Genomic DNA, 23,183 nt, shown 5'->3' with positions numbered 1-23,183 from the left:
GCTTGAGATCAAGAGTCAGAGGCTTAACTGACTGAGCTCCCCGGGAGTCCCTGTTTTTATTTTGTTTTGTTTTGTTTTATAGATACAGCATTGAGTATATAGAAAAAAGATATTCGGTATGGGCTTTTAAAACACAGGCAAGTAGGGGAGACTGGTGGCTCGGTCAGTTAAGTGTCCGACTCGTATTTCAGCTCAGGTCATGAACTCACGGTTCGTGAGTTCAAACCCCGAGTCGGGCTCTGCGCTGACGATGCGGAACCTCCTTCGGATTCTCTCTCTGCCTGTCTCTCTGCCCCTCATCTCTCTCTCTCTCTCTCTCTCTCTCTCTCTCTCTCTCTCTCTCAAGGTAAATAAACTTAATAAAATAAAATACAGGCAAGGAAATGGGAATTAAATGCAGGGTTTGAGGCAAGCCATGGGAACTTAGGAAGCCTAGTAAATGAGAGGGGTCTAACCAAAGAAGGCTTCCAATAGCAGCTATCCCAAGGAGGGATAGGGAGCTGAAGGAAATGTGCATGTGCCCACTCTCCTCCTGTTCCAGCAGCAGAGGCCCCTCTCAGAGCCCATACTCTTCCCTGAGAGACTGAATATGCAAACAGACAGTGGCCAACACATATACGACGCTAGCACTCTTACCCCAAACGTCTGCAGTAACCAGCCTGGGAAGCCAAACCATAACGTCTGCAGCAGTGGGCTCAGAACAATCAGGACTCCGTGTCTGCCAGCTTCTTCCCGGTCCCGATTTCTGCAACTCAGGACCAACCAGAGAAAGCCAAATATGCTCCCTAGCCAATCACCGAGGCGCCCCTTCTAGTTAGCCAGCCTCCAGCCTCCGGGGCAAACAACCTCCAATCATAACACACCTGGAGCTCCCTTTCTTTTCCACCAGAACACTTTCCGCCTTCCTGCCTTGGAGTCCCTTCCTGCCAAATGCAAGTGATAGTGGCCGACTCTTTTGCAAGCTTTGAATGCACAGCCTCCGTGTGTTCTCGTGTGGGTGATCTTGGTTTATTTTTGTATCTCCAGCAGGGAGTCTGGACAGGAGCCGAACATATTCAGGAATCATGCTGTACTTCTACATCAGGAGGTAGGGCTGCCCCCTAGAATGTCCCTCCCTGTCCCTCCCAAAGGTAACCAGTCTTTCAAAGCCATGGATCATTTTTGCTAATCTCCGTACTTTTTATGGAAACAGAATCCCACAGCGATGACCTTTGTGTGTGCATTCTGACTTCTTTTGCTCAACAGCGGGTCTGTGAGATTTATCCACGTTGCTGTGTAGAGCAATAGGTTCATTTGTACTCATTTCTATATGCTGGCATTCTACTTTGTGACTTTACCACAGCTTATCTTATCCACTCTACCTTGGAGAGACATTGGGACTCATACCAGTTTGGGGCTAGTATGAACAGTGCAGTTAGAAACATTCTTGCACAAAAGAAGAAGGAGGAGGAGGAGGAGGAGGAGGAGGAGGAGGAGGAGGAGGAGGAGAGGGGGAGGAGGAGAGGGGGAGGAGGAGAGGGGGAGGAGGAGAGGGGGAGGAGGAGGAGGAGGAGGAGGGGAGGGGGAGGAGAAGGAGGAGAAGGGGAGGGGGAGGAGGAGGGGAGGGGGAGGAGGAGGGGAGGGGGAGGAGGAAGAGGAGGAGGAGGAAGAGGAGAAAAAGAAAGGAAGGAGGGGAGGAAGAAAGAAAGAAAAGAAAAAAAAGACACATTCTTGCACACATTCTGGTAGACATAAGCTCTTGTTTCTGTTGTGTTCATGCCCAGGAGCGGAATTGCTACCTCCTAGGTTATGCATATGGTCACTGTCAGTAGGGTACTGCCAGTTTGCCAACAGTTTTACCAATTTATATACCCCCCAAATGTCTGTGAAAGTTTCAGTTGCTCTGTGTTTTCATCAGTACTTGATCTTGTTTTGCTTGTTTTTAATGTTGATTCATTTTTGAGAGACAGAGCACACACGTGCGCGTGGGAGAGGGGCAGGGAGCGAGGAGGACAAAGGATCTGAAGCAAGCTCTGTGATGACAGCAGAGAGCCTGACACACAGCTCCAACTCACCGTGAGATCATGACCTGAGCCAAGGTCAGACACTTCACCGAACTGAGCCACCCAGGTGCCCCAGCACTTGATCTTGTCAGACACTTTCACTATAGCCTTTCTGCTTAGGCGTCTTTGTAAATTTACACTTCATTTTCTCCTTATTCCCTATAGTTTCTAAGTGTTACTGTTTTCCTGGGTTTAGTTATTGCAATTATTTTTTTTAATGTTTATTTACTTATTTTTGAGAGAGAGGAAGAGAGAGCGTGTGAGTGCGTGCACGTGTGTTCAAGAGGGGGAGGAGCAGGGAGGGGAGAGAGAATCACAAACAGGCTCTGCACTGTCAGTGCAGAGCCCCACGCTGGATTCGATCTTGCAAACAGTGAGATCATGACATGAGCCGAAACCAAGAGTTGGACATTTAACTGACTGAGCCATCCAGGCAACCCTAGTTATTGTAATTATTAATAGTGTATAACTGATCAAAACAACACTTGTCCCTTCTCCCTACCCCCACCTTTGCTTCAGGCATCCCCCTTTAGACCGCTCACTATTGGACTGGAAACAATAGGTGGTGGAAGGGGGCCCTTAGGGTGGGGTTTTGCTTTGTTATCCTGTGTCTCCAAGGCATTTCCCAATACTCTGCACACAGGAGGTGCAAAATATTGTATAAATACATGAAAATATGATATGAAAGCCCATTTGTCTCCACCACATTTTGTGAGCCATTCCCAACCACTGGAGAGTAAGCAAGGGTCTTTTTAAAAAAAAAAATTTTTTTTAACGTTTATTATTGAAGGACAGAGAGAGACTGAGTGTGAGCAGGGGAGGGGCCGAGAGAGAGGGAGACACAGAATCTGAAGCAGGCTCTAGGCTCTGAGCTGTCAGCACAGAGCCCGACGTGGGGCTCAAACTGAGAGATCATGACCTGAGCCAAAGTCAGACGCTTAACCAACTGAGCCACCCAGGCGCCCCAAGGGTCTTAACTCATATTAGGCCTTAGACCTGGCACTGGAGAATCCTTTAATAAACGATGTATGCTACACCAAACTGGCCTCTGGAGACCTGGCATTTTAGTCTCGAGCCGACTGCTTTGCCTCACACAGCCTTAGGCCATTAAGCCTGAGCACACATACAACGATTATAGTCCAATTGTTACAATATCTCCAAAACTATTAATTATAATACTGCACATTATTACACTATTACACCATGGGGCAGATCTTGGCACCCTGGGCAGGAATGTGTTGGTGTGAAATCTCACTTCAATTGGGGTCCCGGCTCTAAGGCATCCAATCAGCTGTGGGTCATGAGCGTAGAACATGTCTAGCTCTGGGGGCTCAGGGGTCAGAGTTTTCCCTTGTACTGTCTCCTCTGGTCCTTCCTCCCTCCCAGTCTTGCAGACTAGCTATACATTGGGTCATAATGGTACCTCCTTTATAGGGTTGTTTGGGGATTAAATGAGTTAATATATTTAAAGTGCTTAGCCCAGCGCCTGGCACGCAGCAAAGTACGGGGTAAGCAGTGGCCCTTTTTATTATTGCTGTTGTTATTAACAGCAGCTGCAGGAGTGAGGAATACTGGGTGACCATGCCCAACACCAGGTGTAAACTTCACGGCCCTAGGCTACAAGGAAAAGACCAGAAAGGTGAGCACAGGGAGAGCGTGTGATTTTCATCTATAGAATCCCTTCCACCACCGATCAGACTAGGAATGCCAACACTACTTTTCCTGTGGGGAGGTAGGGGGCAATTCTCGGCCATCGGTTTGGTGACGGTCCTTCAATGGAAAGCAAGTGACCTCAAGGCCTGACCAACTCCATTCCTGGGAGACTCCTATTAGAGCAGGAAACATGCTGTGGAATTTGAACCGGCCCAGTTGGGTAATTTCTGCCTGCTGGAAGGGCTCTGTCAGAACCTGGAGGAGGCCCCTGGTGCAATGGGCAAGCTGCCACGGGACACCCCCAACTGTTGCCTCTCTGGGACAGAAGCAGTAGCCAGACACCTCCAAGGAGCTTGTCAGTGGAAGAACCCCCTTTGGTCCCCTCCCACTAGGACAGGAACCCAGTGCTGCTCACTCCTTGAACTAGTTCAAATGGGATGCCACCCATGGCCAAGAAACCAACAGGGGAATGCCTAATGCTGCCTTGGGAAAAAATAGAGGGCCTTTACCACAAAATTCTCCCAACCCACATGTGCCCCTTGGGTTTCTGAACCCCTCACTCTGAGTTACAAAAGGAGCCTGTACAGAAAAGGGGGAATCGGGCAGGGATGAACAACGATGGCATGAGTCCGTAATTATTAAAGCTGGGTGGGGGCACCTGGGTGGCTCAGTCGGTTAAGGGTCCGACTTCAGCTCAGGTCACGATCTCGCGGTCCGTGAGTTTGAGCCCCGCGTCGGGCTCTGGGCTGATGGCTCAGAGCCTGGAGCCTGCTTCCAATTCTGTGTCTCCCTCTCTCTCTGCCCCTCCCCCATTCATGCTCTGTCTCTCTCTGTCTCAAAAATAAATAAACATTAAAAAAAAAAATTAAAAAAAAAAAAGCTGGGTGGTAGGCACATGGCAGGTTCTCCTTCTGTTTTCTCTTATATATATTTCTTATATACATTTCTTATATTCTATTTCTGTGTGTTTGAAAGCTTTCCGTCAGAAATAATGTTTCTTAAAAGAAGCTATGAATGATCTAATGCCTGGCAGGGCAAAGGGCATCTTCTTGATCTCTGACCAGAAATTCCCCCTAAACCCAATTAAATCTGAGCGTATCCAGTAAGGAAAAGGGGGAAGGTACGGCCTTGGTCTGGCTTCAGTAGATTATCAAGCAAGGTCTATATTTCCCAAGGAGAAAAAAGCCATGGTGGCTCAGACGTTCTGAGGGAAATGTTTTAGCAGGAGAGACAAGGTAGAGAGGGATTGTATTTTGACAGGTGGTGAGTCCCTAACGGATCAGGATGGCACTGAGCCTCTGGCCCCACCCCGGCCTTCACCCTGAGGTGAAGTGTGCTTTACCAAGTCTCCCAGTATAGGTGCCAAGTTTCCCAGTCTACTGAGGGTAGAGGTTCTCTGTCCTCTCCTGGGGTTCTGGCCTCCATGTGGTCCAGGCCATGGTGGTGGGAGTTACCTGTGTCATCCTCCTCCTACACACCCTCCTGCAGCTGAAAGCCTCACTTCAAACCCCAGGATTCCTGAAATCTGACATATCTTACCAACTATCCCAAGTCCTCTCCTGGCCACAGGCCTCACTGCACTGGCCAATTCCCAACCCTGCTTCAAGTTGGCATTTTAGAGGCCTTCAGTTGACAACAGCCAAAGTAGGGATGCTGTTTCACGTAGGCCAGGATTAGGGCTTCTGGGCAGCATCATTTGAAAACTACCTGGTAGGGGGCACCTGGGTGGCTCAGTCAGTTCAGCATCCGACTCTTTGATTTTGGCTCAGGTCATTTTCCCATGGTCATGGGATTGAGCCCCATGTCAGGCTCTGTGCTTGAGATTCTATCTGTCTCTCTCTCTCTCTCTCTCTCTCCCCCTCTGCCCCTCCCCCTACTCATGTGCTCTCCATCTTTCAAAAAAATCTTTAAAAATCTGAAAAATGCCTGGTAGGTCCCTGAATGATTCCTATACACCTTACACAAAGGTCTCTCCCACATGGCTGGTCACTGTGCTTGAAATTCCACCAGCTAAGTAACGTCCTTTGGGACTACACATTACTTTCTTGAGATACTCTTTTCCAAAGCTATCCTGGGAGGGTAACACATTAAAACTAGTACCAGGGGTTAGTGTCTGGCTGGCTCAGTCAGTAGAGCATATGACTCTTAATCTTGGGGTTGTGAGTTGGAGCCCCAAGTTGGGTATAGAGATTACTTTAAATGAATGAATGAATGAATGAATGAATGAATGAATGAATGAATGAAAATTTAAAAAATAATAAAACTAGTACCTGTCCATGAATTTTTTACTGACCTGGGTATCTGAGAATGAGGGAGGGCTAAAAGAGGGCTGGTTAAGAGCAAAGGTGATGGGGAGTGGTGCGGACAACTTGGGTAAGGACCTCTCCTGATTTTAGGGTGTAGGCTATTGGGTTTGGATTGAGGGTTGAAAAGAAATTCAGAGGGAGGAGAGGTCATTCAAGGTGGAGGTCACTGAAGCCCCCTAGGGCAGTCCAAAGAAAGGCCTTAGCAGCCAAAGCAGGGTACAGGACTTACCAGCTGACATTTGGGGGAGTACACAGCTACTACCCCCAGTATCCCCCCAGAGTGCTAGTCTGTCTCGTGCAGAGAACAGGAATGGAAGTGGCTTCTGGGTCTCCTATGCCTGCTTCTTGTCCAGAGATGACTGCCTGAAAAGAACCCATGAGGATATTCCCCAACCCATCTGGTTGCTGGGGGGCCCCAGGCCTCACCCTGCACTGCTTTGCCACTAGACATGCCTCCCTCCCCGCTCCCCAAGGCACAAGATGAATAAGAAACAAATATAAAGGGAGTGAGGGGAGGTAGCAGGGTCTGGATCTGCCTCGTAAGGTGTAGCCAATCACTCCAACCCCTCCACATTTACAGCACCATGTATCCAACACTTAATAAATGCCAGGAACCATTCTAAGATTCATATAGATAAACTCATTTAATCCTCATCACACTAGGAGATATTTATATACATATAAAATTTTACTATTCATCCTCATTTTACAGCTGAGGAAACTGAGGCACAGAGAGGTTAATAGAGAGCACAGTGACAGAGCACAGAGTGAGTGAAAGTTCGAGTAGGGTACAGGCCCAGGCCACCCCAAACTACAGAGTTGCACCCTTACCCACTGGGCATTCTGCCTCTTATACCCTCATGTCTACCAGGCTTGGCAGGGGAGAGGTAGGAGCAGCTATCAGCAGTCACCTACTCTGGGGAAGGCAGGCACTTGACAAACACTTGTGTGCTTCAATCTCAGAAGAGCCCAGTGGAAATGAGCCATGATACTCACTGGCCATGTGGGGAAGCAAGACCAGAGAAGTCTGATCATCTTGTCAAGGCCACACAGCCCAGGAAGGGGTGGAACTGAAATCCAAACCTTGGCCTGAGCTTACCCTGGCAGGTCTCTCCTTCCCAAACCCCCCTCCCCACCACCACCAAGCTAAAGACCATGGAGACCAGAGGGAGGGAAAGGGAAAATGGGGGTGAGGAGACTGGAGAGGGGCTTCAGAGACAGTCCTCAGGCCTAGCAGCTGCCTTAGGTTCCCTAGGGGTGCAGGGGAACCTCTGGACTTCCCTCGCTTCTTGGGGGACCTCAAGCAGCCAGGTCCCTGGAAATGGATCACCCTTACATTCCTGGGGCTTTTAGGGTCTGGAGCAAGGTCCTGTGGGATCCCCCACCCTGCACATCTGCTGGCCACCAGGCACCAGGGCAGGATGGGGTGGGAGGGGGGGGTTCTGACCCCCTGCATGATCTAGCAGCACCACCTCATCTGTGGACTTGAGCAAACAGGGTCTGGATGGGGGTACCTCACCTCCTCCAGAGAATAAAGGCCACAGCCCAGATTGTGGGGTGTGTGAGGTCTGGAGTACATGGGGAAGGCATGGGCTGGGACAGAAATCTGGTCTGCACTCAATTCCCCCCACCCCCCACCCCCCACCCCCGGCTCTCCTCAGGCCCAGGCTCCACGAGCCCCATGAAAGGGACAAGACGGGGAGATAGCACAGTCCGTGCTTGGGCTAGATGTCCTGCAGGGAAGGGAGCAGACTCGGGACAGGGAGGCCCTAGGGGCTTCACAGGCGCCGCCTATACAGCACAGCCAAGAGCATGGCGAAGAGAGCCCCAGCTGCAGCTGCCCCAAGCCATGGAGCATAGAATCTGGCCGGGACAAACTTGTCCTTGACTGAGGGCTGTGGGGCAGCAGGAGGCCCGGGACTACCCTCTACCAGGTCAATGCTGGGATCCTGGGCCACTTGGATCCTAATGGAATCCACTGACTGGTACTCATTCTCCTCTGGGACATTGTCAGGCCCTGCGCCCAAGGACTTGCTGCAGCTGAGGGCCAGGTCCGCAGAGCAGCCTGAGAACGGCTCACTGTCCATGTGGGAGACCAGCCGGCCAGGCTTGCTCAGCTCCAACTCGGAGCCCCAGGTGGCAGAGTTGTGGTCTGGCTTGGGCAAGCTGTCTCTGGTGGAGGTGCCTGTGGGCTCTGGAGCCACTGGAGGAGTCTCCTGAGAAAGAAAGGAAGGGCTGGAAGGGACTGGGGATGGCCGGACACCCAAATGGGTGGCCCCATTCCCAGCCAATACATGAACTAGCATCTCAACCCTCCAATTCCCAGCCCACAGCATGGGAGGAAGCCACCCTCTCTTGGAGACTCAACCCAATGATGGTGCAGGAGGGCACTGAGAGAGGAGGTGTCCAAGCCTCTGCAGTGGTATCAGTGGTAACTTTCTCCAAGGTACCCCTCTCCCTACTCACTGGCCTGCTTGTGAGCTCACCCCCGCCCTCCTAGAGCCCTTGGCAGTTGTGGCCCCATCCTACTTCAACATTCTGCCAGGGCTGAGGCCATGGAGCAGCCACAGGGTCAGAGGCCTGGCCATGTGCCTAACAGGTCCCTTGGACTTGGTTCTTCCAGGCAGACAACAGGAGCAGGACTAGATGTGCTGGCCCAGAAGGGGCAGCTGTGGGGGGGCTGTTGGGTCAGTGTGGCTGTCTCAGGCTGAGACTGCTATCTACAAAGCCCTGATAATGGAGAAGCAGACTGGATATCCTGGGGGTGAAGAGCAAGACATTGAGGCAGACAGGCCATCCAGCTCTATCCCTCACAGTTCCCTCATCTGCAAAATGGTGCTGCTAGGCCTAATATACGGCTTTGAGCTCTAAACGGGTTGATGCACATGACCAGTGGGGATGGCCGCCACACCCACCCCTCCTAGGAATCCACACTCAAGAGCTCTAATGATTATTAGTACTCTAAAGGATTTGGTGTGGGGTCCAGAAGAGGCTGGATCTCAGCTATCCCTATACCCTTGAAAAGAAGCCCTGGCACAGCCCAGGCTGAAGACAGAATGGAGACTGGAAAGGGTCCAAGGATAGGGCTCGGGGGGAAAGCCTGGATCACTGGTAGAAGGGCAAAGACTTACCCCTGAGGATATGCTGCTCCTGACGGGGGGCACTGTGTTGGCAGGCACCTTGCTGGGCGCTGTGCTTGTGGACATCCTGTGGTCAGGCACCAAGCCAGTAGGCACCTTGGGTGCCACTGTGCCAGCACGTGTGGAGTTGATAGGCAGTTTGGATGGTGGTAGACTAGTGAGCACATTAGTAGACATTGTACCAGAGGGTTTCGAGCTGGCAGGCAACTTGGAAGGCATCGTTCTATCAAATGCTGAGTTGGTAGGCACTTTGGAGGGTGCCATGCTGGTGGTCAATGAGCTGGCCAACACCCCGGCCCCAGGGCAGATGGTAGCCTCACCATGGTCACCAGCACCCCCTGAAGAGGCCAAGCCAGGTGAAGAGGAGGAGATGCCAGTAGGCGGAGCTGATACTGAGGGTCCTGGCAAGCGGCTTGCCCTGGGGATGGAACGGGTCAGTGGCTGGAAGGAGACAGATGGAGACACAGGCCCACGGGGTGATGTGAGGCTGGAGGCCATGCCTGCAGGTGGTAAAATAAAAGGGAAAACACAAACCCACAGGACTGTTACCCTAAAAGCACAGTCACCTGGGATCAGAGAGCTGAAGAAGGGTCTCAGTTCCCCAGCTCAAGTCCCTACTGCACCCAGGCCCCCCAACATCCTCCCATGGAGTCTCCACAGTCCCTTTGGTCATTGCTCCCAGGCCCCGAGGTCCAACAGCTACAGGCGCATCCTCAGCCCTATCTAGCCTTAGTCCTTGACCTAAAGTCAAGTCTGTTCTCTCATAAGAATGAAATGGTTCCTCCCCTTTACAGCATCTAGGAGCTTGAAGATCATTAATTATCCTCTCCTCTTTCTTCTCCTGCCTGGGACACCCCCCTTTCCTCCTGTGTCTGCTCATTAGCTTGGTGGAATTCTGGATGCTCCTCCCTCTGCCACCTTCCCCTCCCCCACCAGTAGGAGCCACCCTGGATCACAGCAAAGGGCAGCACGATGGCTCAGCAGGTGGTAACAGTCCATATAGGCATTTATATCCAGATCCCCCGTGGTACTCTGAGAATACATGTGCCAGGCCCTATGGCTGACAAAGGCCAGAAGTAATTCTGATGTACCACCCCACCCCCACCAAAATCTGACACCACAGAACCTCGTGGGACCTGTATCCACGCATGTATTGAAATCTAAGTGCCCTCTGCCTCCCTGGTCCACAGCAGCATTTCCTGAAAGGTGTCCCATGGCAAGCTGACATTGCAAAGTATAAATGGGTGCTTGGGGAAGAGTTCTGGGGTGAAAGGAGTGGAGGGCACTAAGATGGCTTCTCGGAGCCTTTAACTGTTCAGGTGCCTTGTGGCTGTCCCAGGGGCACCAAAGGCTGGTCAGGCTATAGTTTTACATGGCATACAGTTTAGGAAACAACGGAGCAGAGAGATGCCATCCTGGGAAGTCAGAGTGGACAGCTCTATATTCCCGAGGGTGGGAACTGAGATCTGGTTTTGGGGCCCAGGCCCTTAACTGATGAAAATCATACTTCCTCTGGGGCTGAGAAGTTTTAGTGATTCATTGGGAGCTGAGCCCCACTAGGGGTAGGGAAGCACCTAAGGGCTCTAAGGGCCCCTGCCAGTAAGTAGCCCAGCTCTTCCACACTGTCCTCCAGGTCCTGGTGAACCCCACAGGGTCCCCTCAGCAGAATCCACAAATGGCCCTAATGCTCTTCCCCTGCCTGTATCCACATCCTCTGCAATGTGACTGTCAGTCCTCTCATCTAGAGACAGAGTCTGTTCCCTACTCCTTGACTCTGGGCTGGCCCTGGGACTTGTTTGGGCCACAGAACGAGGCAGGAGGGAAGACTGCCAGTTTTGAGCCTTTGCCCCAGGAGTCTGCTCTCTCAGAATTCTGCTCAGCTGCCAGGAAACAGACTTGTCTGGTGAAAGATGAGGACTCACTGAAGAGAACAAAGGTGCTCCCCCCTCCCCCGCCAACAGGCGTAAGTAAGCAGTGCATACACGGGTGTGTACGCAAGAGGGAATCCAGCCAAGATCCCAAGAACTACCCTGAGCCAGCCCAAATTGCTGACCCACAGAATCACGAGCTAAATAGTCCTATTTTAGGCTACTAAATGTTGGAATGGGTTGTTACGTAGAAAATACTAATACACCCTCAAGGAATTGGGTTGCTCCTGAGGTAAACTCCCTTTACTCCCACCCTCACCTCCTGTCCAAGGAAGCCAGAGGGGCAACTCTAGTCTTTACCCTCTGGGAGGTCCGAGAGGTCCTATGGCTCCAGGTCACATACGTACCTGCTATGGGGGCACTGCCTGGTTCTGTGTCCTGCTCCTGACTCCCACTGGAGGTCAGAGGGCTGAGGGCTGCCATGTCAGAGGAGGGCTCCAGGGGGCCAGCTGGCCTCCTCAGGACAGTCCCAGAACTGGGTGTCTGTGGGACTTTCTTTGAACTCTGCAAGAGGGAAAATGGAAATGAGGCAGCTGCTTCTCCCAGGAGCAGGCATCTCCCACCGGCCTCAGCCTGTGCCATGGAGCACAGAAACCAGGGAAGCCCCTCGCCCCGGCTTTGATCATTGCCAGACCCTCTGTCCACAGGAACGTACCTTACAGAGAACATACACCATCCCATGGGGAGTCTCTATTCATCTGCCTGGCCCTATCAAATGTCCCCCTCTCTGAGGCTACTGCACAGACCCCTTTCTTGGGCTTCAAGTCCATGATCTGGGGTCTCCTGAACACCCTTCTGCCTGCCCATCACATCTCAATAGAATCAGTAATTTTCGCCCTGAACTTGACTTTACTGGCAATAATTACTCCATCTACCCTCTACCCCATCACCTCCTCCTTCCCCAGTACTCCTCCAGTGGTCATTCTCCAGTCCTTTGACCCAGCTCAACATCTCACACGGACCACTTCAAAGACCTCCAAACTATGACCTCACAGCTGGTTGATAAGAGGGTTGGGGGTTGCCATAGGGTGAAGCCCTAGTCAGCAGTCTGAGAGTTGGTTTGGGGCATATCTCCATTGGGGGAGCCCTTAGGTTCTGAGCAGAGGTTAGGCATGACTTGTGGTGGGGGCAGAAGAGAGCTTCTAGAGGCTGGGCAGACAGGAACACAAAAGCAGGGGTCCAGACTAGACGTGAGAACACACCTCTCCTAGGGACTCTGGCGGCCGAGTGTCCTGGACAGGCATGGGGAAACTTGGCTCCTCCTCTCTGTAGCCATTGTGGGGGGTGCTGGGGGCCACGGCAGGTGTGGAGGGCCCTGGAACCTCAGCAGGAGCTAACTGTGGCTCCAGTGGGGCTGGGGGGCAGTTCTTCGGGACCCCTGGAAGACAAAGATACAGTGATGTCAAGGAGGAGTCAGAGGAACTCCCAGTGACAGGAGAGGCCTGGATGCTCCTGGACCCCCAGAGCCATGACTATAGGCCCCCCACAGCTCCAAAAGCTGTCCTGAGGTGGGATGTACTCCTTAGAAGAGACAAGATTCACTGAGTGGGAGGCAGGAAGGAGAGAGGAGGTAGGGAGGACAAAGACAAGAAGAGGTAGAAGGAGTGGAAGGGTAGCAGAGAAGAGAATGGGGGTGGGGAGCATGCGGGGCACCTCACAGGCCTCTCACAACCCAGACTGGGTCAGCAGTCAACACTTCTCTGTCCCTCAGCACTCTGGAACCCAGTGGCTTTCTTCTCCTCCTTGTAGGCGGTTGTCACCCCTAACTAACCCCTGACCTGATGCTGTTTCCTCAGAAAGAAGGGAGGAAAAAAAGAAAGCAAATGGCGGGGGGAGGGGGGGAGTAGGGCTGTTCTAAGGCTTTAAATCTGAGCAGTGTCTCAGGAGTCGTCTCTAGTCTAAAACATACATAGGGCTGGCTTGAGTTTTCTTCCTGTCTTATCCCCTCAGACCTGACCTGACCAGATCCCTCCAGGCACTCAACCTGGCAGGGAGCATTGAAAGGGAGCTGAGGAGTAACTGGGCAGCTGGAGTGGGGGACCTAGAAGGCTCCAGGGGATGCTAGGGGGAGAGGAAGAGACGAGGGAAAGGAAGAAGGAACCCATGAGGGAGAAAGAGGAGACATGAAGCGGAGGAAGAGAAGAGAGGAATGGAGAGAGGGAAGCTGAACTGAGGGAGAAGACAGGAAGTGGGAAAGGAATGGGAGGCAAATGTCACAGCCACACAAATTAGAAGGCCCACTTGCTGAGCACACGGGAGGCACCCAGTCCCAGCTAAACACTCAACATGCCACCCACTGTCCCATGGTATCCACCACAGCCCTATGACGTAGATGTCTGGCCATTAACCCCATTTTACAGAGAAGAAGACTGAGGCTTAGGGAAATTAAGGCACTTCACCAAAGGGACATGACTAACAAGAGGCTAAGCTGGGATTGACACCCAGGTTTGTCCACTGCCCAGGAGTGATGGGAGGGAAGGGGACAGTGGAAGGCAGGAGGTACAGGGGTGAGGGGACAGACAGAGTAGAGGCCAGGGGAATGACAGGGGTTCCATGAGGAGGGCCAGGGCAAGAAGCTCACCAGGCAGGTTGCTCTGGTAGACAGAGGCCACTTCGTCAGCAAGACCAGCCAGCTCACAGATCCTCAGGGCCTTGATGAAGGATTCCACCCAGCCAGTCCGCCGCCGAAGGCTGTTGAAGAGCTCCCAGAGGGTGCCCTGGTTCCCCCAGAGCTGGTAGTAGGCCCGCAGTCGGTCCTGGAACACAGCCAGATGCCCTGTTCAAGCCAGGTGGCCCTGGACCCTTCCCCACTCGGGGACAGCTGCAGAGAGAGACACCAAGTAGCCACAAGAGTGCGGCAGCCATGCGAAACCAGGTCAGAGCCCAGGACAAGGCCAGTGTCTGGGCCCAAGTGTAAAGCCAGCTTCCAGGAAGTAGGCTTTTAGTGTGTGCCACGCTCTGAGCTCAGGGCTGTGTGTGAATTATTTTAATGCCATTACCCCTACTCTACTGGTGAGGAACCTGGCAGTTCCTCAGTTTATGCAGCCCCCAAAGCAAAAAGAAAGGGTTTGGATTAGCAGAGGAGGAAAAGGGTGCATAGGGAACAGGAGATGAAAGGAGGCAAAAGGAGAAGAGAGGCAGCTGACCTAAGAATCAGGAGGATGGGGAATCTCGGGGCGGCAAAGGTTTTAAATCTCACATACAGACTGAATTCCCACATTCAGACAAGCAACCAGACAGCAGAAACGAAAAGCCACAGAAAACATTTACTGCAGAACTGGTCACAAGACATCCCCACAAGCCCCCGAATGCAAGGCAGGAGGGCAGGGGCAGACCTTGTCAGCCACAGGCCTGCTCCACCGCCACGGCCACCTCACCACTGCCACCTCAGCCGCGTTGAGGCAGCAGAGGGCCCGGGCCATCTGGGAGCAGCTGAAACTGGGAGGCGGCTGGCCCCGCTTCACTTGGGGCCACAGCCAGTTCTAACAGATGAGGGTGGTCTGGCTCCCATGAACTCTCAAAACTGAGCCCTGGACTCCCTGCCAGGACAGAGCTCCATGACAAGGAGAACGGAGTCAACACTGAGGAGGAGTAATGACAAGACAGACTGAAGAAAAGGAAGGTTCCCACGGAAGCAGAACGGGGATTGAAGCCCAGAAATCTCAGGCAGCTGGCACCATATATTTTAGCACTACACCAAATGGACACGAGAGGGCGCTCAGCCATGTTGGAAAGGCCATCCTGACCCACACTTGATTCAGCAAGTTAGAGAAGCGTCAAGGTCAGGAAGCAGGATGCAGACAATAACCAAGAAGGAAGGAGTTGGCCCTGGCTTTGGGTGAAGCTCTGAACCCCCAGCCTGCCCCAAGTCAGTGGCTGGCTGTCATGCCCCAGCTCACCTGGTCACTTATTGTGAGGCAGGACAGATAAGGCAGAATCTCCAGAACATGAATATGACCAAAATTGCTGTAATGGTAGCGGATATACTCGTAAGTCTTGTCCTCAGCAAACGTCATCGCTGTCCAGGTTCTGAAGTGACAGAGGGCACTGGCCCAAAAAAGGATGGGCTGAGAGGGGAAAAAAGACTGGAAGAAAACACACCACATATGGCAACAGAGTTGGGAGTGGGATCGGACAAAAGGCAATTACTTCTTTCTTTCTCAACTCTTTGGAATGTTTTGCTTCTTTCTTTAATCATCCAATTCTATTACTGCCCAAGTCCAGAGGCCCTCAAAAAATAAAAAATGAATTGATGAACAAAAGAAATAAGATCCAGAAGATGTAGGCCCCATTTCTGTCTTGTAGGTTGGTTGGTATTGCAGAGAGTTCTGACTCCTTGCCATTGTCCTAAGGTCTGTATGTGCCCCTCGTTGCTGAAAGCAAGAAGTCCTACTTCTTTGGGGTGTACTAGGGGGGAAAAAGCCCAAAAGGATAATAATAAGATCATCCTACTTTAAAGGTGAAGAAAATGAAGTACCAAGAATAAGGGCTTGCTAGTTAGTGGAAAATTATCAGGCTCTAGGATCAGTTTCTTTCCAGAACATGATTGCAGGCCCACCATTAAAGCTTGCCACATACATGTTCTTAGGGTAGGAGGCTGAGTTCCAATCACTATGTGTGATCTGGGGCAAATTACCAGTCTTTTCCAGGCTTGTCTTCACTCCTAAAATGGCTCAGAGAGCTTATTTTGACAACACAATAGTTCAACCTAGTAAACTTGACATTTACAAGCGCCTCAATTACAAGCAATTGCCTTAAGTAGCACTTACCACAATTTGCAATTATAGATGGGGCTGTCTGCAAATTTCTTACCTGCTTCCCCCCTCAGGGAGAGCTGTAGGGAGTAAGAGGGATAAGATCTCTGCCATCATCCAATTTATATTCTATTGAGGTGGGACAGATGACAAATCAGTAAGTATACATATAAATAAAAATTCCAAACAATAATCAAGGTTATAAAGAAAATAAAGCAGGATAAGAAGACAGAACTCCTGTAGAAGGGCATGCTGCCTAGGCAGAGTTGGTCAGGAAGTCTTTCTGGATTAATGACATTTGAGATGAGCCATTCTGGACTGTGAGATCAGTGTTTTGGGCCGAGGGCACAGCAAATTAGAAGTCCTCAGGTGGAAACAAGTTTGGCATGTTTAAAGAACAGAAATCAGTTCCCAGTGGTCCAGGTTTAAAAAACTAGGGGAGGGGCTGAGATCAAGGTCAAGGAGGTTGGGAGTGGTGGCTTATGGGGGCGTTGCAGGAAAAGACTTTGAGTTTTGGGTTTACTTTTTTCTCTCTCGAGTGAAATGGGGAGCCATAGGAGGCTTCTGAGCAAGGAAGGGAGAGGATTTGACTTATGTTAAAGACCTCCCTGGTAGTTGTGAGGAGCTAGACTGTGGAGGGACCAGGATGGAAGCAAGAAGACAAATCAGGAGGCTAAAACAGGGAGCCACGTGAAGGGTATGGCCAGAATGCCAACCATGGAGGTGGTGAGAGGTGGCTGGATTCCTAGTGTGTTGTGCATGTGGGAGGTGAAGAAGGGAGAAGAATCAAGGTGACTCCTCAGGCACTAGGTGCATGGATGGTGCCATTTTCCAAGCCAGAAAATCTGGTGGGCAAGTTGTGGCACAGAGAGGACTCCAAAGATCCATTCTGAAAAAGCTTAAGAGGCTACTAGATGTCCAAGTGGATTTTCTGGGAAGGAAGGAATCAGAAAAGGGAGGGCCAGGTGGTGTCAGTCTTGGGTGGGACTCTAGGAGGCAGTGCTGCAGAGCACAGCTGAGCTGCCAGTCCCTCACCACATGGGAAATGGGGCGACAGTCCTGTCTACCGGCCTCAGAGCCTCATGTTGCCTGCCTCCCTTCGTAGCCACCAGGTGCTACATTCCTGGTGGGGCAAGTGTTAATGACAGAGGTCAAGAGGATCAAGGAGGTGGTGGGGTGGGAGTCCTCTGAGCCTTCAGGAGACGAGCAAAGAACAACTCTATGGTGACTAAATGACCCTTTTCTCCTTCTTTCCCATGGCATCCAGGGAAGTACCAGGACAGAATCAGGTAACACATTCTTCTGCACCTGAGCCTCAGCCCTTAGTAACACAGTTAGGGGAGTATGGAAATATAACATGCTCCAACCAAAAAGAAAGGAAGACCACATTTGTTCACATACTGATGGTCCACTTAGGCAGGCACCTCCTGGGTTTCTTTCATTTAGGAGAGGAGAAATGATGCCAGGCTGCACAAGCAGACCCGTGATCCTGACAGGATTTGAACCCAGGACTTGTTGCCTCCTTGCAGCTCACCATGCATCTTGCAGAACATGGGGGCAGCTGCAGCAAGTGAGACTCACAGTACTAGAGGGACCAAGGCCACTGTCTGGGTGAGGGGGGGTCGCTGGGTGGGGGTGCCCCTGGGAGACTGCAATATTTAGTCCTTGTCTTGTGGGAAATGGACATCGTTCCGACAAGGCTGAGAGCATTCTAACCTGCCCTCTACAGCCGTCACGGTTCTCAGGTAACTGACTATCCTTCTAGAAGTTATTGAGGCTCCACAGCGTGCAGGAGAACGTGGTTGTTTGTTGTGTTGTTGTGGGGGGTTGTTTTGTTTTGTTTTTTTCAATGTTTTCCTAGCACCTCCTTGTGGTCTCAGAGAAGAAGGGCGGACCAACGTTGCAAGGAGAATTTCCTACCCGACAGCCTCGGAGGCTCTGAGTGCGTCCCGGAAAGAAATAATCTTCGGGCCCAGAGGGGCGAGGCCTCACTGCTTTGGCTAGGATTCCTGGATGGGACCAGGCCCGCGGAGGATGAGAGGCTGTTCTGAGCAGGTATCATCACCGAGAACTGTAAAGATCTAGGGGAGGGCGACGGCCCTGGCCCCTAGGCGCGGCCGCGGCTCCGGGAGGTTGGCCCATCCAGGCTAGGCCTCGTCCCAGGGTCACCCTCGGCCTGCCGGTGCGGCTGGAGGACCTCAGCTGCCTGTGCCTGCCTCCTTCCGGCCCAACCTCCCCTCCAGTGCCAGCAGACGCCCGGAGCCACCCTGGGTGCTGGCTGAGGCTCGTGGAGCCCTCGCTGCCGCGAACCGCGTGTGCCCTTAGGACCAGCCCTTCCCCAGACCCGCGCGGCCAATCTTGTCCCCGGAACCCCGTGCGCCCCAGACCCCGTGCGCCCGGGCGCACTTCGAGTCCCACTCGGCTTCTGCCGCCGCTGACCACCTTCCGGGGAGGCGTCCGCGCGTCCTGAGCCGACGGGACCGAGCGCCCGGGGAGGCTATCTTACCTCGGGTTGCCACCACACGCCGACAGGCCGACCTCCCGGGACAGTCCGGAACCCTCCCCTACAGGGGAGGGGGAGGGTGGGGAGGGGCGGGACCGCGCGGCCATTGGCCAACGGCGGGGCGGGGCTTCGCGGCCACCCCGAGCCCCTGGGAGGCGGGGGTGGGTGCTTGGCCTTGGCTTGGGGGACTGGACTTGCCGGACAGGTGCACCGGACCGACCTAGGTTCCTGCTGGGGCGCAAAAGATAAAATTATTTTCTTTCTGTGTTTGTCTCCGGCAACTTCTAGGAGAAATCCAGAGTCTGGCTAGAATCCAAGCGGATGGCTGAGCTCGGAGTCAGTGGTCCCCATTCTTCCTACTCCTCCTGCCCAGTAATTTGAGGAGTGAAGGTCTTTATGTCGTTTGCACCTGGGCGCCCAGGGCCTGGCACACAGTTAGTGCTCAATAAATATCGGGTGACACCAAAGTTCGCACAGGCGCGACGCCAATGCTGGGCCTGAGGAAGCAGGATCACGGTGGACGGAGGCTGGGTAGGTGGGAGCAGGGCAGGGGCGCCACTGTTGGCTTGCCCAGCCTTCTGGGTGTGGTTCTTGACTGCTGTGTGGGAAAGGCCTCTGCCCAAGGGTCTGGGGCAGGTACCTCCCCACAGTGCTCGCCAACTGCCTGACCCTTCCTCTGCTTCCGGTAGAGGCCAGCGATTATTGAGACCCCACTGTGCTCCAGGTACAGGCTTGAAGCCTTATACCTTAAGAGTCCACTAAATACTCTCACAATAACCGGGCAGAGATTTATTTTTCCTGTTTTAAAGAGCGATTAAAAGATTTCAGAAAATGTTTGGCAGTTCTTACTAAAGTGAAACATGCCAACCCTATCACCCAGCCACCACTCCCGGCTGTGTGTCCATCTAAAACCATGCACAATATAGGACACCTGGGTGGCTCAGTAGGTTGAGCATTCGACTTGGCTCCGGTCATGATAATGATCTCATAGTTTGTGGGTTTGAGCCCCCCCCCCCCGGCTCTGTGTTGACAGCTCAGAGCCTGGAGCCTGCTTCAGATTCTGTGTCTCCCTCTCTCTCTGCCCTTCCCTTGTTCATACTCTGTCCCTCTCTCTCTCAAAAATAAACATAAAAAAATAAAAAAATTTAAAAACATGCACAATAGCTAATGTTCCTAGTGGTTTTGTTCACAATAGGCAAACTCTGAAAACAACCCAAAGGTCCATCAGCAGGAGAATGAGGAAACAAACTGTGGTGTGCTCACATTATGGAATAGTATACAGCAGTGAAAAAGAGCAATCGGTTAATACACATAACATGGATGAATCTCCCCAGGATAAATGGGCACCATGGCTAACTAAGCACAAAGAGTACATGCTATCTGTTTCTCCAGTTGCAAGGTAAAGCAAGGTTCAAAAACAGGCAAATCTCATCTACATAAATAGAAATCCTTCACTGGTTACTTCTGTGGTGGGGTACATGGGAACCCTTGCAGGGGATGGAAACTTCTGTATCTTGATGTGAGTGGTGGGTACATGGGTTTGTGCATATACAAAACTTCATCAGCTGTACACTTAGGATTGTTACGCTTTATACTACAACTTGAAAATGAAAGAATGACAACTGAGGAGTTAAGAGGTTTGGCCGAGATCACACGGAAATGCCTGAGTACATACCTGTCTCCAAAGCCAGTCCTCCCAAACTAGATCACGGGAAAATGCCTGAACACTTTCAGATGAGATTTTATTACTTTATTGGGATATTTCACAACATTCAGCATTTACAAAAATGTTGTTAATGTCACATCTGAACTCAACTAACTGTAATAAAGCCAGCTCTGCTTTGTTTAGCCAAGGCAGAGTGAATGTCGATTGGTTCAAGAATTACTCCTGCCTGCTACCGACTCCAAATCCATGATCTCATATCTAATTCTTGCAGGAACAACATTGGAAGTGTGGTGACTGGCTTCCAAATGCAGTTGCATCCCTGTCTCTACATTTGTCTGGACATCCCAGGACATTAAAAAAAAAAAAAAAATCACAGCTTCCTCAAAAACACAATGAGGTATTATCTTAGTCCTTTGGGCTGCTATAACAAAAATACCATACACCGGATGGCTCACAACAAACATTTATGTCTCAGTTCTGGAGGCTGGGAAGTACAAGATCAAGGTGCCAGCACATTTAGCGTCTGATAAGGGCCCATTTGCTGCTTCACAGACAATCTTCTTCTGGTGTCCTCACATGTTGGAAGGGGCAAGGGAGCTCTCTGGGGTCCCTTTTAAAAGAGCACTAATTCTATTCATGAGTGCTTCACCCTTATGGCCCAAATCACCTCCCAAAGATACCACCTCCAAATACCATCACACTGGAGATTAGGTTTCAAAATATGAATGGGAAGAAACATAAACCTTTGGTTTATAGCAGATATAAATGTTTAGGATGGCTATCATAAGACAAACAAACAGAAAATGACAAGTGTTGGCAAAGATATGGAGAAATTGGAACCCTTGTACATTACTGGTGGGAATGTGAAATGGTGCAGCTGCTGTGGAAAACAGTATGGCAGCTCCTCGAAAATTCAAAAATAGAATTCCGACATGATCCAGCAAGTCTACTTCTGGATACATACCAAAGAAATGAACGCATATGTGTATACACACATCCATAACCAAAAGGTAGAAGCAACCCAAATGTCTACTGATGGATGAATGGATAAACAAAACGTGGTATGTACATATAACAGAATAGTACTCATCCTTAAAACGGAAGGAAATTCTAACACATACTATAACATGGATGAACTTCGAAAACATTATGCTAAGTTAAATAAGCCAGTCACGAAATGACAAATATTGTATGATTCCACACACGTGAGGTATCTAGGATAGTCAAACTCATAGTGCCAGAAAGTAGAGTAGTCGTTTCTAGGAGCTTGGGGCAATGGAGAATGAAGAGTTAGTGTTCAATGGGTAGAGAGTTTCAGTTGGGGAAGATGAAAAAGTTCTGGAGATGGATGGTAGCGATGGATGCACAACAAACAATGTGAATGTACTTACTGCCAATGAATTGTACACTTAAAAATGGTTAAAATGGTAAATTTTATGTTATGTATATGTTACCCCAATGGAAATCCTGGTCTAGGTAGTCTTCTTCCACCTTTTATCTGGGTCCCACATCATCTCATCTATGATATGCTTGCCAAAATTCATAATCCAAAGCCAACCACAAAGAAATATCAAACAAACCCCAAATGAGGGACATTCAACATTTGTCCAGTTCAATACGCTAGCCATTTTGCACAGTAGCCATCTCCTACAAATTAAATAAAATGTAAAACTCAGTTCCTCAGCCCCACTAGCCACACTTCAAATGCTATTTTTGTATGGCTAATAGCTGTCATGTTGTACAGCACAGATACTGTGTGTTTCTATCACTAGTGATCTACACAATAACTCTCCAAAAACGTCAAGGCCATGGAAAGACAGGGAGAGACTGAGGAACTATTCCTGATTAAACAAGAATAAAGAGACGTAACAACTGAAAACAATATGGGATCCTGAATCAGACCCCAAAACAGAAAAAAAAGGGGCACCTGGGTAGCCAAAGTGTCTGACTTTGGCTCAGATCATCTCACAGTGTGTGGGTTCGAGCCCCACGTCAGGCTCTGTGCTGATAGCTCAAAGCCTAGAGCCTGCTTCAGATTCTGTGTATCCCTGTCTCTGCCCCTCCCCTGCTTGTGCTCTGTCTCAAAAATAAAAAAATAAACATTAAAAAAAAGAAAAAAGGACATTGGTGGGATAACTGAGAAAATTTTACTAAGGCTTGGATTAGTTAGTAATATTCTATCTGTATTAAATTTCTGGTTTTGATCATCGTACTGTGGCTATGTAAGATGTAAATATTTTATTATTTTTGCAACTGTTTTGTAAGTCTGAAATTATTTCAAAATGAAAAAATTTTAAATGAAATAAAATTTAAAATCATTTAGACCCTATCTGGCTATTTATATCAATTACCTCTTACTGTTGACTACATTCTGCCCTATTTCATGAGTAGAGTTATTTTTTTTTAAGTTTTTATTTAAATTCCAGTTCATTAACATACAGTGTTATATTAGCTTCAGGTGTACAATGTAGTGATTCAACACTTCTATACATTACTCAGTACTCATCAAAATAAGTGTGCTCTTAATCCCCATTACCTATATCACCCGTCCCCCCCTCCCTCTGGTAACCAGCAATTTGTTCTCTATAGTTAAAAGTCTGTTTCTAGGTTTCTCTCTCTCTCTCTCTCTCTCTCTCTCTCTCTCTCTCTCTCTCTCTCTTTCTCCATGAGTAGTTTATTGATCACTGTCTATTTATTCGTGGAAGGGCAAGAGAGTGATCTATATCCCAGGTACCACCCCCCTCCAGTGAGGGCCTTTGGAGTACTCCTCCCCTTTAAAGCTCATAACCTAACAGGTGGCCCAAGTCCCCAGGCCAGTGCTCCAAGGAGGGCTGTGACTCACATGTGATGATTCAGCAACCACCAGCTCACATTTCCCCCCAGAGAGCACAGTCAGACCCAGAGAATAGTGACTGAGGGCCCCCAAAACAGAAATGTTCTCATGTCTGAGTCCCTTCAGGGAACTCTCCAAGACTGAAAAATAAAGTATAAACCCTGCCTTTATAACCTTGTTTCAGATAAGTTTTTAAACTGTTATTATTTAAACTATTTTATTTTTCATACTGCCAATTTCATTACCAAAAAATTAATTTATTTTCAGTAAAGCTGAAGGAAAATTATATGCTTGTATACACGATATGGGGAAAACCAGAAATGCCTGATGAAGAAAACCAAAATCTGTACTCATAAGG

The 23,183-nt window shown here is 50.2% G+C and overlaps 1 protein-coding gene across 4 annotated transcripts; it reads right to left on the bottom strand.

Moving 5' to 3' along the window:
* Positions 1-7,635: 7,635 nt before the first annotated feature.
* Positions 7,636-18,413, bottom strand: MAVS (mitochondrial antiviral signaling protein). Of its 4 annotated transcripts, XM_019462622.2 has the most exons (8): positions 17,211-18,323; positions 15,882-15,952; positions 14,969-15,116; positions 13,651-13,825; positions 12,272-12,447; positions 11,417-11,573; positions 9,133-9,641; positions 7,636-8,217 (listed from the first exon to the last, which is right to left on the bottom strand). In XM_019462622.2, exons 2-8 carry the CDS (start codon positions 15,938-15,940, stop codon positions 7,780-7,782), a joined length of 1,662 nt encoding a protein of 553 aa, XP_019318167.1. In that variant the 5' UTR covers positions 15,941-15,952; positions 17,211-18,323; the 3' UTR covers positions 7,636-7,779. The 4 variants fall into 4 exon arrangements, with proteins under 4 accessions (XP_019318167.1, XP_019318169.1, XP_053746378.1 ...); XM_019462624.2 differs by lacking the exons at positions 15,882-15,952; positions 17,211-18,323 and adding an exon at positions 18,330-18,413 and having other exon boundaries at positions 14,969-15,154; XM_053890403.1 differs by lacking the exons at positions 15,882-15,952; positions 17,211-18,323 and adding an exon at positions 18,330-18,347.
* Between the last annotated feature and the right edge of the window lie 4,770 nt (positions 18,414-23,183).

Source organism: Panthera pardus, unplaced genomic scaffold, assembly GCF_024362965.1.
Source record: "Panthera pardus isolate Hobbes unplaced genomic scaffold, ASM2436296v1 HiC_scaffold_25, whole genome shotgun sequence".
NCBI lineage: Eukaryota > Metazoa > Chordata > Mammalia > Carnivora > Felidae > Panthera > Panthera pardus.
Note: the sequence above shows the minus strand (reverse complement) of the source record. Positions and strands in the feature narration are given on the sequence as shown.

Bases quoted from the DNA above. Each gene is read 5' to 3' on its own strand.
- MAVS (XM_019462622.2), bottom strand. From the start codon at position 15,940: ATGATGGCAGAGATCTTATCCCTCTTACTCCCTACAGCTCTCCCTGAG. The intron at 15,117-15,881 runs GTAAGAAATTTG...TTTTTGGGCCAG, and splicing joins CTCCCTGAGGGGGGAAGCAG to TGCCCTCTGTCACTTCAGAA. The intron at 13,826-14,968 runs GTGAGCTGGGGC...GCTGTGTTCCAG, and splicing joins GCCTCACAATAAGTGACCAG to GACCGACTGCGGGCCTACTA.